The sequence below is a fragment of the Elephas maximus genome, chromosome 10 (assembly GCF_024166365.1).
Source record: "Elephas maximus indicus isolate mEleMax1 chromosome 10, mEleMax1 primary haplotype, whole genome shotgun sequence".
Classification (NCBI taxonomy): domain Eukaryota; kingdom Metazoa; phylum Chordata; class Mammalia; order Proboscidea; family Elephantidae; genus Elephas; species Elephas maximus.
Genome location: NC_064828.1, coordinates 15,348,443 through 15,360,962, shown reverse-complemented (window position 1 = coordinate 15,360,962; position 12,520 = coordinate 15,348,443). Strand labels below are relative to the sequence as shown.

The following is a 12,520-nucleotide window of genomic DNA, read 5'->3' as shown; positions in this document are numbered from 1 at the left end:
GCAAATGTGCTGCAAAAGACCTCCTTAAAGTGTTAAAAAGCAAAGATGTCACTTTGAAGACTAAGGTGCGCCTGACCCCCCAAAAAAAAAAGCCATGGTATATTCAGTCACCTCATATGCATGTGAAAGCTGGACAATGAATAAGGAAGACCAAAGAAGAATTGACATCTTTTAATTATGGTGTTAGTGAAGAATATTGAATACTCCATGGACTATCAGAAGAACAAACAAATCTGTCTCGGAAGAAGTATAGCCAGAATGATCCTTAATTTGGAGGATGGTGAGACTTTATCTTCTGTACTTTGGACATGTTACCAGGAGGGACCAGCCCCTGTAGAAGAAAATCATGCTTGGTTGAGTGTCAATAAAAAGAGGAAGACCTTCAATGAGATGGATTGACACAGTGGCTGTAACAATGGCCTTAAACATAGCAACGACTGCACAGATGGCACAGAACTGGGCAGTATTTCATTCTGTCGTACATAGGGTTACTATGAGTCGGAATTGACTGAACAGCACCTAACAACAACAACACAGTACAGCCTCAAAAAGAGTCAGTCCGTTCAACACTAAACCGAAAATAACAGAGTGGGAGAGCTATGAAATTATGGTTTTTAAAATATTTAACACTTTTCATTGCCTGGACTTGACTTCTCTCAGATTTACAACTTAAGATTGAATTGGTTCTTATTTCTTTCAATGCCATAACATTGTACATTCAGAATATTTTAATGGAAATATCGATTATCTATTAATCCAGTTGTAAACATGACCAGGTACTGCTGGTACTGTTGAGTAGAATCAGAATTTATCACTCTTCTTTTATCTCAAGGAAATACCTTATTTCTGTCTCTCCAGCTTGTCTGAATGGGATATCATTGAGTGGAGCGATGACCAAGCTGTGTTCACCTTTCTTTATGACACAGTGGAGCTCACTATTAGTTTTGGAGAGGCAGTAGGTAAGTAAAAAAGGACAACTCCTCCGTAGAACAAGTCTATAGCTAAACTCACTAGAGATTCAAATCTTTATTTTAATACAATAATAATTACTCACATAATGAAAGCACTGCTGAAAATCTTAGAAGATGTGATAACTTTAATCAGTGAGTATTGTTTTGCTTTTTTTTTAAGCTAATGAAAGTTGTCCATTGTTGAATTACATTAGATAATAGAAATTTTGCCTGTTGAAATAATGGATAAATATGCTATTCACATCTGTTTCCCCGAGTTCCTTTTTTCTGTCTCAGTTTTTTGTGATGGAGGATTTACTCTAATTGCTGGTGATTCTTCATTGTTTTCTCATGTTTAAGAGTGAGACCCTAAAAAATTAATGAGAAGTTCTGTGTATAAGGTAGGCTTATCAAAATAATGGGTAGCCCTCACTGTATAGTGATTGGATAGAATCCCAACTGTTTTATTGGTGTCTCCTGTCAGTATCTGTAGGTATTTTTCTCTTGGACCAGTCAGTGGCAACGTGGCCAAACTTAGCCAGATTGGAACTTAAGATCTTTACAACCTCCCAGCCTCCAAACCTGATTCTCCTTAATTGTTCCTTTTCTCAATGAATAGCATCAACTTCTATCGAAGTCCAAAATTAAAACCTAGGAATTACCCTATACCTCTTCCCCCCTCACTATGCATATTTATATTGCCAAAAAGACTTACTGATTTTAGCTTCTTAATATTCATTCACTTTTCTCCATATTTTCTCCTGTCAGTAGTCATCACTAACCTGGTCTTTTTGGATCTTCTCCTTTTCCTCTCCAATTCCTTCTCTACCGTGTAGCTGGAGTGATCGTTAAAAATCTGACCATATACCTAGTACTCTGAGGCTAATGATCAGAATATTTATATAGCCTGTAAAGCCCTGCATTCATTGAATTCTCCCTGTTTCCTGCCCCATCTTATACTACCTTCCCACCTGTTCTCTGCGCATTGGCCACAATGGACTTCATTCATTTCCTTAAGTGATCATGGTCTTTTGTGCTCAGATGTTGTCTTAGTCATCTAGTGCTGCTGTAACAGAAATACCACAAGTGTATGGCTTTGACAAAGAGAAATTTATTCTCTTACAGTCCAGTAGGCTACAAGTCTAAATTCAGGGCATCAGCTCCAGGGGAAGGCTTTCTCTGTTGGCTCTGGAGGAAGGTCCTTGTCATCAATCGTCCCTTGGTCTGGGAGCATCTCAGCACAGTCACCTCAGGTCCAAAGGACGTGCTCTGCTCCCAGCACTGCTTTCTTGGTCGTATGAGGTCCCATGTCTCTTTGCTTGCTTCTCTCTTCTGTAGCTCAAAAGAGTTAGGCTTAAGACACGACCTAATCTTGTAGATCTCATCAATACAACTGCCACTAATCCATCTCATTACATCACACTGATAGGATTTACAACATATAGGAAAACATATAAAATGGTGGACAATCATACAATACTAGGAATCAGGACCTAGCCAAATTGACAGGTATTTTGGGGGGACACAATTAAATCCATTACAGATGTATTCCATCCTACCTCAGAACCTTCATGCTTAGATTTCTTATGCCTGGAAGCTTTTTCTCCCTCTTTATGAAATAAATTCCTACTAATAACCCTTTAGAGCTCAGCTAAATTATCACCTTCTTAGGAAAATCTTCCCAGGCTTTTCTGTTACCCATCTTCTCTACCACTTACCTTCTGTTAGATGTTCTTATTGCTTCCGGTAGTTTTTTAATACCACTTATCACAGTTTGAGGGGCCCTGGTTGTGCAGTGGTTCAGAGCTCAGCTGCTAACCAAAAAGTCAGCAGTTTGAATCCACCTTGGACACCCTATAGGGCAGCTCCACTCTGTCCCATAGGGCTGCTATGAGTTGCAATCGACTCAGTGGCAATGAGTACCGGTGTCACAGTTTGAAGTTTTTGTTTTATTTATTAATGTAGTTATCTGCGTGTCTCCCTAAGCTGTAAGCTTCTTGTCCGTTTCTCTCATTATGGTATCCAGGGTGTGTAACATGTATAAAAACATTCAACAAAGAAAAAAGAATTTGAGAGACAGGAGATAACGTTCTAGTCTGGAAGAGCAAGCAGCTCTCCTGGCTACGTAAAACCCATTACTGTAATACTAAAAGCATAATTCATCTTTATTGATACAAGGATAGCAGAGTGGGGGCTCATAGCCACCTGTGTTTCCCTTTTATATGTGTCAGGGAACTGAGCTGGGTAGAGCTGAGCTGAGCTGAGCTGTCAGGTGTCAGAATAGTCAATTAAGACAATGATCCAAAATGAAAGTAACAGCCAAGGCTTTGATCACTTACTGTGATAGCTATAAGCAAGAGAAACCCAGAGAAGGCACCACTGCCTCTTGTCCCATATTTCCCCAGGAATAGTGCCCAGTGAGGGTCAGGTGGATCAGTGCAGATGTAGGGACTGTCTCACTGCCGAGGGAGCCTCAAACAAAAGGTTTCTGCAGTTTTATAAACCCAAGGGCCAGGGGGAGATCAAGGGAAATGCTAGGAATGAAAAATACTGAGCATTGGGTCAGACTGGGCAAAAATGTTTTCAAGGGTCCTCCCCACTTCACCCGATAAGGAAGGTTCAGCAGAGGTGCCAAAGGAAGACAAAGAAGCCTCCCTATGGAAGTGCCTAGGCTAGGGATGCAGATATTCATAAGAACATTGCGGGTGGGGTGTGGCTGCATCCTTGACTGAAGCTCCCTTCAGAGTCTGTAGTGCACTGGCTATGCACCAAGTCTGCTTGGGGAAGGCAGCTTTCCTCCTGAGGCCTGCCAGGAGGAAATTTGTAATTGCCTATAGTGAGGCTGGAGAAATACATAGCCAGGAGCCAGACTCTTCACTATGGTTCCTGAAAATAAAACTATCTTTGCACAGAGGTTAGGGGTCAGACCTTAACAAATACAGCTGTGTACTATGCCTTAAATTTCCTTCAAAGGCCTGCCAATCACTGTAGTTCAGCAGTCTCAGGGGAGCCTTTACTGTATACAGAGAATAATATACTCAAAAGATTCAAGGAGAAACCTTCAACCACCTATAAAAAAACCCTGCTACCCAGAAGGAGTAGGACTCTAAAGTACTTAGTTTTATGTGGCTTAAAATCATATAGTAAAAAGAAATCCTTATCCTGGTTCTTCCTAGTTGGTCTTCCTTTCCTAAACAAGGATTACAAGAAGATCGCTGACCTGAATTTTCAATCTCTTTTGGATGGTAAGTTAGAAACATTTGAGCCTCTAAAAATTTGATGATAATTTACAGGTATAAATTACTCCTTGAGAACACTTTCACATGCTAAGTTAAATATAAACAATAATAATAATTTGTCTTTAGAAATGTGTATTAAATATAAGCTATTGGCTAATGTTGCAAATATGTAGAATTTAAAAAGGGTAGGTTTTAAAATGATTTTTTTATTATTACTAGGCCTTGAGCAATGATTATAATAGCTAGTTCCATAATTTAAAAATTACCAATATGAGTATTTACTTTGTATCAGACATGTGTTATTATTTACATCAACATTATGAGATAGGTATTATTCCCCATTTTAAACATTAGGAAAATATAGCTCAAAAAGTTGGTACGCTTAAGATCGGTCAGCCAGTAAGGTAGGCCAGGATTTAAACTACAGTTAAGCCCATACTGTCAAATGAAAATTTTACTCTGTATGTGATAAGGTCTTGAGTTTTTATGGGAATGTCTTGTGTACGATATATATGTTGGAAATAAAAATTTAAAAAAACACCACATATGTATTTGAAAATAAAAAGGAAGAGAATATTTATGTATCTAGTAGTTTGAGAATATTTCCAGCTTACATAGTATAGTATTTCCAGCTTACATAGTATAGTATTTCCAGTTTATATACAACATATGAATAATAAACAATACTCTTCTTTCAATTTTTCCTTCCCCAGAGGATAAAGCTCCTCCTTCCTCCCTTTTAGTTCATAAGCTTATTTTCCAGTACATTGAGGAGCAGGAATCCTGGAAGAAGACATGTACAACACAACATCAGGTACCCAAGGTAAAGTCTGATTGTGGTGCTTAAAGGAAAATTTATGCTCTCTAAGCAGAACTGAAATTTTATATATGCAACAGTGGATCCTGAAATGATAAATATATTCAATTGTTTAACTTTCTTTACACTATAAAAGAATCACTAAACGCTGAAATGTTTTCATCTTTTTTTTTTACCCCCCTTCATTTTTCCCCAGATGCTTCAAGAAATTTCGCTGGTAGTGAGCCATTGCAGATTCCTTGGAGAAGAGATTGAATTCTTAAAGAGATGGGGACCAAATTATAACCTCATGAACATAGATGTAAATAATACTGAGTACGTAATTACTCGAAAACTTATTAAAATATATATTCTACTAACGTGTTTCATGTTTGATAATGACAAGAAATAATTACACCTCCGTTTCACATGTCAATGTAAAAGGGAAATGGATTTGTGTTTCAGTCTATTTTTGTTTTGTATTTTTAATTGTGGATCTTGTCTTTTGTAGATTGAAGCTTTTATTCTCCAGCTCTGCAGCATTTGCTAAGTTTGAAATAACTTTGTGCCTCTCAGCCCATTATCCATCTGTCCGGTTACCTTTCTCCATTCAGAATCACCTTGGGAACATTGGGTAAGTAAAGGGTTGGCATTATAGGGCTCCCAACTACTTTTTCACCTTTATTTATTTCATTTGGAAGATTCCTTAAAGTGGTCAGCAAATGGATGGATCATAGTAATAGCTAAGGGCTTATGTGTCACTTCTCTGACTTCATCTTGAAGAATTCGTTCTTTTAAAGTCAGTGACCTCTATTGCTATCCCCAGTGTAAGCTAGAGACCATTACAGGCATACCTGGTGATATTGCAGGTTTGGTTCGGTTCCAGACCACCGCAATAAAGCGAGTCACATGAATTCTTTGGTTTCCCAGTGTACATAAAAGTTATGTTTACACTGCAATGTTATTAAGTGTGCAGTAGCATTATGTCTAAAAAAAAATGTACACACCTTAATTAAAAAATACTGTATTGCTAAAAACTGCCAACCATCATCTGAGCCTTCAGTGAGTTGTAATCTTTTTGCTGGTGGAGCCTCTTGCCTCGATGTTGATAGCTGCTGACTCAACAGGGTGGTGGTTGCTGAAGGTTGGGGTGGCTGTGGCAATTTCTAAATAAGACAATGAAGTTTGCCCCATCAGTTGACAAACAGCATCACAGGCTACAGAGAAATGTTTTGTGAAAGGACACAAAAGATTTCTCTGTAGCCTGTGATTGCTGTTTGTTATCATTTTACCCACAGTAGAACTTTCAAAATTGGAGTCAATCCTCTCAACCCCTGCTGCTTATTTATCAACTAAGTTTATGTAATATTCTAAATCGTTTGTTGTCATTTCAACAATATGTATAGCATCTTCACCAGGAGTAGATTATATCTCAAGAAACCACTTTCTTTACTCATCCACAAGGAGCAACTCCTCATCTGTTCAAGTTTTGTCATGAGATTGCAGCAATGTTCAGGCTCCACTTCTAATTCTAGTTCTCTTGCTGTTTCTACCACATCTGCAGTTACTTCCTCCACAGAACTCGTAAGCCCTTCAAAGTCATCCATGAGGGTTGGAATCAACTTCTTCCAAACGCCTGTCAGTGTTGATATTTTGACCTCCTCCCATGAATCACAAGAGTTTTAAATGGCATCTAGAATGGTGAATCCTTTCTAGAAGGTTTTCAATTTACTCTACCCAGATCCATCAGAGAAATCACTATCTATGGCAGCTATAGCCTTACAAAATGCTTTTTTTTTTTTTTAATTATTGTACTTTAGATGAAGGTTTACAGAATAAACTAGCTTCTCATTAAACAATTAGTACACATATTGTTTTGTGACATTGGTTACCAAACCAACAACATGTCAACACTTTCCCTTCTAGACCTTGGGTTCCCTATTACTAGATTTCCTGCCCCCTCCTGCCTTTCAGTCCTTGCCACTGGGCTGGTGTGCCCCTTTAGTCTCATTTTGTTTTATGGGCCTATCTAATCTTTGGCTAAAGGGTGACTCTCAGGAGTGACTTCATTACTGAGCTAAAAGGGTGTCCAGGGGCCATACTTTAGGGGTTTTTCCAGTCTCTGTCAGGCCAGTAAGTCTGGTCCTTTTTTGTTGGTTAGAATTTTGTTCAACATTTTTCTCCAGCTCTGTCTGAGACCCTCTGTTGTGATCCCTGCCAGAGCAGTTGATGATAGCTGGGCACCGTCTAATTGTGCTGGACGCAGTCTGGTAGAGGCTGTGGTAGTTGTGGTCCATTAGTCCTTTGGACTAATCTTTCCCTTGTGTCTTTGGTTTTCTTCATTCTCCTTGGCTTCCAGTGGGGTGAGACCAGTGGAGTATCCCAGATGGTTGCTCACAAGCTTTTAAGACCCCAGATGCTACTCACCAAAGTAGAATATAGAACGTTTTCTTTATAAACTATGTTATATGAATTGAGCTAGATGTTCCCCAAGACCATGGTCCCCACAGACAAAATGTATTTCTTAAATAATAAGACTTGAAAGTTGAAATTACTCCTTGATCCATGGGCTGCAGAACAGATGTGTTAGCAGGCATGAAAGCGACATTCATCTCCTTGTACGTCTCCATCAGAGCTCTTGGGTGACTAGGTGCCAGGTACACCGTCAACGAGCAGTAATATTTTAAAAGGAATCTTTTTCTGAACTGTAGGTCTCAACAATGGGTTTAAAATACTCAGTAAACTATGCTATTGTAAACAGATGTGCTGTCATCCAGGCTTTGTTGTTCCATTTACAGAGCACAGGCAGAGTAGGTTTAGCATAATTCTTAAGGGCCCTAGGATTTTCGGAATTCTAAATGAGCACTGGCTTCAAGTTAAAGTCACCAGCTGCATTCGCCCCTAACAAGAGAGTCAGCCTGTCCTTTGAAGGTTTGAAGCCAGGCGTTGACTTCTCCTCTCCAGCTGTGAAAGTCCTAGACGGCATCTTCTCCCAGTGTAAGGCTGTTTCGGCTGCACGGAAGCGCAGCCTCTTCATCGATTATCTCAGCTACATCTTCTGGATCACTCGCTGCGGCTCCCACATCAGCACTTCCTGCTTCGCCTTGCACTTTCATGTTATAGAGATGGCTTCTTAAACCGCATGAACCAAGCTGTGCAACTTCTGCAGCTTCCTCACCTCTCTCAGCCTTCATAGAATTGAGTAGAGTTAGAGTCTTGCTCTAGATTAGGCTTTGGCGTAAGGGAATGTTGTGACTGGTTTGATCTATCCAGACCACTAAAACTTTCTCTGTATCAGCAATAAGGCTGTTTTGCTTTCTTGTCAGACGTGTGTTCACTGGAGTAGCACTTTTAATTTCCTTCAAGAACTTTTCCTTCGCATTCACAACTCAGCCAACTGTTTGGCGCAAGAGGCCTTGCTCCGCTTTCGACATGCCTTCCTCACTAAACTTGATTATTTCTAGCTTTTGATTTAAAGTGAGAGACATGCGACACTCCCTTTCACTTGAACACTTAGAGGCCATTGTAGGGTTATTAATTGGCCTAATTTCAATATTGTCGTGTCTCAGGGAATAGGGAGGCCTGAAGAGAGGAAGAGAGATGGAACGGCCAGTCAGTGGAGCAGTCAGAACACACACAACGTTTATCAGTTAAGTTCATTGTCTTATACGGGTGCGGTTCATGGCACCCCAAAACAATTACAATAGTAACATAAAGGATCACAGATCACCATAACAGATATAATAACAATGAAAAAGTTTGAAATATTGCGAGAATTACCAAAATGTGACACAGCGACACAAAGTGAGCACGTGCTGTTGGAAAAATGGTTCTGATAGACTTGCTCAACACAGGGTTGCCACAAACCTTCAACTTAACAAAAAACACAATATCTGCAAAGTGCAATAAAACGAGGTATGCCTGTAGTCTGTTCTTTCATATTTTTTAAATACCCTTTTTTTTTTTTAAAACAGAAGTCAAGAAAGAAAAACTCCTACATAAGCTTAGCCCAGATCATATCTAAACAACTTTTATGGTCCTAAAAACAGAATAATCACTTAAAAAGCTGTGCATTTGTAATACATTTTTCAGTCTATGGAATCAGACCGAAAAATGTCTCATATTTACCAGGCTGTGATACATTTTGCATCTTTTTAGTCACACAGCTGACAGACTGGAAGATGGCAGAACTTAGAATGTTCCTACCTCAAATCCTTCAGCAAACACCAACAATTTAGATTTTTAGAGCCAGAGAAAGCAGCTAGGTTAAGATCTTCACAGTTACATACAGAACTGATTCCTAAACCTTTTTGGGATTCATTCCATTTCAAACTGGACAGTCTGTTTATTTCCAGACATGCTCTTTTTTTCGTACTTCCTAGAAAACTTAGAGAAGGACCTAAGAACACACATCGCATCAAATTATAGACAAGTTTGTTACCAGAAAAATTAATTAACTTTTTATTCTTACAGCCAAGATGAAATTGCTGCCATTTTATCTAATGTGCCACTAGAGGACAACTACCTGAAGAATGTAGTCAAACAAATTTACCGAGATCTGCTTCAGGACTGCCGTTTCCACCAATAGACTCATGGACTGCAGCTGTAACAACCAAGCAGGATGCATTTAATAATGACATGTCAGGGCCTCCATAGCCGTTTAACCTTTGGCCTTTTAGGTCTTAGAAAGAAGTCTGGTAAAATTCCTTCTAGCAATATTATAGTTAATTTGTATAGTTAGTTTCTAAGTCTCTACCGTCAGGAATGATGAGAGGCCTCAAATAGCCTGCTATCAACCTGCTTATCTTTCTCCCAAAGATTTTAGTAGTGGGATAGTAAGGGAAAATTTCTTCTAACTAAGTGGCACTCTCTGCTAAAGAACAATTAAAGAGCAGTGTTTACATATAAGAGGGGGTATTACCACTGACCAAAAATTAGCTATTTTCCCCATATAGAGAGCTATGATTTTTCGGTAGCCTGGCTTCTGCTTGGCATGTATTTCTGAATTGGAGACATACCTGTGTACAAACTACTCATTCTCTTTCTCCATTCCAGAAATGCTGTTAACAGAAAGCAGTAACACTCATCTATTGGAATGGTTGCCATCTTTTCTGGAGGCCCTTGCCATCTTTTATTATATAGTGTATATTAGTGTTTTCTTATTCATTATGTATATTTTTTTCTAGGAAAAGTTAATTCATTTTGGTCCAGTGTATATATGTAAATATAGTAATGTTGTTTTTGGTGTTTCTGACATAGTAGTTACACTTCAAACGGTATCACATCCAAAACCCCGGTTTTGTCAAGTTCTGGTGGTAGTAATGAACTTAACATCAGTGTCAGTTTCTGAAACCACACCCTCATACACAAAAATAAACATATCCATCGATTACTGAATGGCCAGTATCATCTGTGAAGTCTACAAATATGAAAAACTTTCACCCAACCTGTAGTCAAATCCTAATCATGATAGTTTTTTGTTTCTTTTGTATTTAATGCTAAACTGAAATATATTTGTATTTTTTTTTAACTAATTCATCTTAAGAATTTGTTTTTACTTTAGGATCAGGTTAAATTCCTATGCGTTCCATGAATGTTATCCTCCCCCTTAATTGGTTGTACTTCTGAGATAGAGGTCAAAAGATCACATGGTCTTTTGAGCTTCATGTTTCCTTTTTCCATGAACTGCTTAAAAAACTTTTAAAGTCATCAGTATGGTCTGTTTACCATAAGTCTTAAATTAACTTTCTTATTGGAGTTGTTATGTTTCTTTTCTGTAAGCCTAAAAAGTAGATGTTTTGGCACTCTGGAATAACCAGCTCTAAGAATGATTTCACTTTGTAATGATGGCCTCTGCTTTCCTGGATTTGGAGTACACAATTGTAATATTTACCTGGTTATTTGCATTTGTAATTGTCAAAGTATTAGTTTCATAAAATTATTTGGAAGTTTTTCCTTCAATGACTGGAAAGCAGATAATTTTTTGCACTATTAAAATAAGTTTATTACATGAAATCTTTACTAAGCAGGATCTCTTTATGAAGTAAGGAGTATTTTACCATGTACCCAACAGATCTTTGAAGATATACCAAAGAAAGCTCCTTCTAGAAACACCTGTTTGAAAACTGAGTCTCTAGAAGGACAGTAAAAGAAAATTATTTTGAAGGTTCTCAAGAAACCGTCATTCCTACGAGCTAAGGCTAGCAGCATCAGGCTCACGTGGGAACGTGGAGAAATGGAAATTCTATGGCCTTAGCCCAAAACTGCTGAATCAGAAATCCTGGGAATGGGGACCAGCATTCTATATGTGGGTTTTTTTTTCTTTAAACAGCTTTATTGAGATATAGTTCACATGTCATGTGGTTCACTCATTTAAAGTGTACGCTTCAATGGTTTTTAGCATATTCATAGATATGTGCAACCGTCACCATGATCAATTTTAGAACATTTTCATCACCTCTAAAAGAAAACCTTGCTCTCAGGTTTTAGCCTCCCCAACCTGCCTTCCCCCCACACCCCTAAACCAACCATTAGTCTACTTTCCGTCTCTATAGATTTGCTTGTCCTGGACATTTCATATAAATGGAATCATATAATGTGTGGTCTGGCTTCTTTTATTTAACATAATATACTTTTAAGTTTCATCCATGTTGTAGCATGTATCAATCTTTCATTTCTTTTTATGGCCAAATATTCCATTGTATGTACATACCACATTTTGTGGAACCGTCCAACTTCAAACCTCCTGTTTAAGACTCATGGTAAAACCGCATTTCCGAACTGATGGACATTTGGGTTGTTTCCACGTTTTGGCTGTTGTGAATGAGACTGCTATCAACATTCATGTACAAGTTTTTGTGTAGACATAGGTTTCCATTTCTCTTGGATATTTACCTAGGAATGGAATTGCTGGATCATGTGGTAGCCCTAAATTTAACCACTCGAGACACTGCCAGACTGTTTTCCAAAACAACTATACCATTTTACATCCCTACCTACAATGTATGAGGGTTCCAATTTCTCCATTTCCTCACTAACACTTGTTATTATCTTTTGATTCTAGCCATCTAGTGGGTGTGAAGTGGTATCGCATTGAGGGTTTGATTTGCATTCCCCTAAAAAAATAAAAAAATAAAAAAAAATAAAAAATAAATTTTTTTTTTTTTTTTTTAGTGACTAAGGGAGGAAACCCTGGTGGTGTAGGGGTTAAGTGCTACGGCTGCTAACAAAGAGGTCAGTTGTTCGAATCCCTCAGGTGCTCCTTGGAAACTCTGTGGGGCAGTTCTACTTTGCCCTATAGGATCACTATGAGTTGGAATCAACTTGACAGCAGTGGGTTTGTTTTTTGTTTTTGTTTTTTTAGTGACTAACACAGCATTTTTTCATATGCTTGTTAACCATTTGTATCTCTTTTGGGAAAATGCTCTCTCAAGCCCTTTTTTTTTTTTTTTTTTTTGCTTTCTTGATGGTCTCCTTTGAAGCAAAAAATTTTAAATTTTAGTCAAGTCTAATCTGTCTATTTTTGTTGTTGTTGA

The 12,520-nt window shown here is 38.3% G+C and overlaps 1 protein-coding gene across 2 annotated transcripts in view; it reads left to right on the top strand.

The window, feature by feature from the left end:
* Positions 1-10,986, top strand: part of KNL1 (kinetochore scaffold 1) — a 59,952-nt gene extending 48,966 nt beyond the window's left edge. For both annotated transcript variants that reach the window (XM_049898618.1, XM_049898619.1), the window contains exons 21-26: positions 859-959; positions 4,127-4,195; positions 4,903-5,012; positions 5,203-5,321; positions 5,497-5,619; positions 9,459-10,986. In XM_049898618.1, the coding sequence (XP_049754575.1) occupies positions 859-959; positions 4,127-4,195; positions 4,903-5,012; positions 5,203-5,321; positions 5,497-5,619; positions 9,459-9,573 (637 nt within the window). In that variant the 3' untranslated portion in view covers positions 9,574-10,986. The remainder of the gene's footprint in view (positions 1-858; positions 960-4,126; positions 4,196-4,902; positions 5,013-5,202; positions 5,322-5,496; positions 5,620-9,458) is intronic.
* Positions 10,987-12,520: the final 1,534 nt, after the last annotated feature.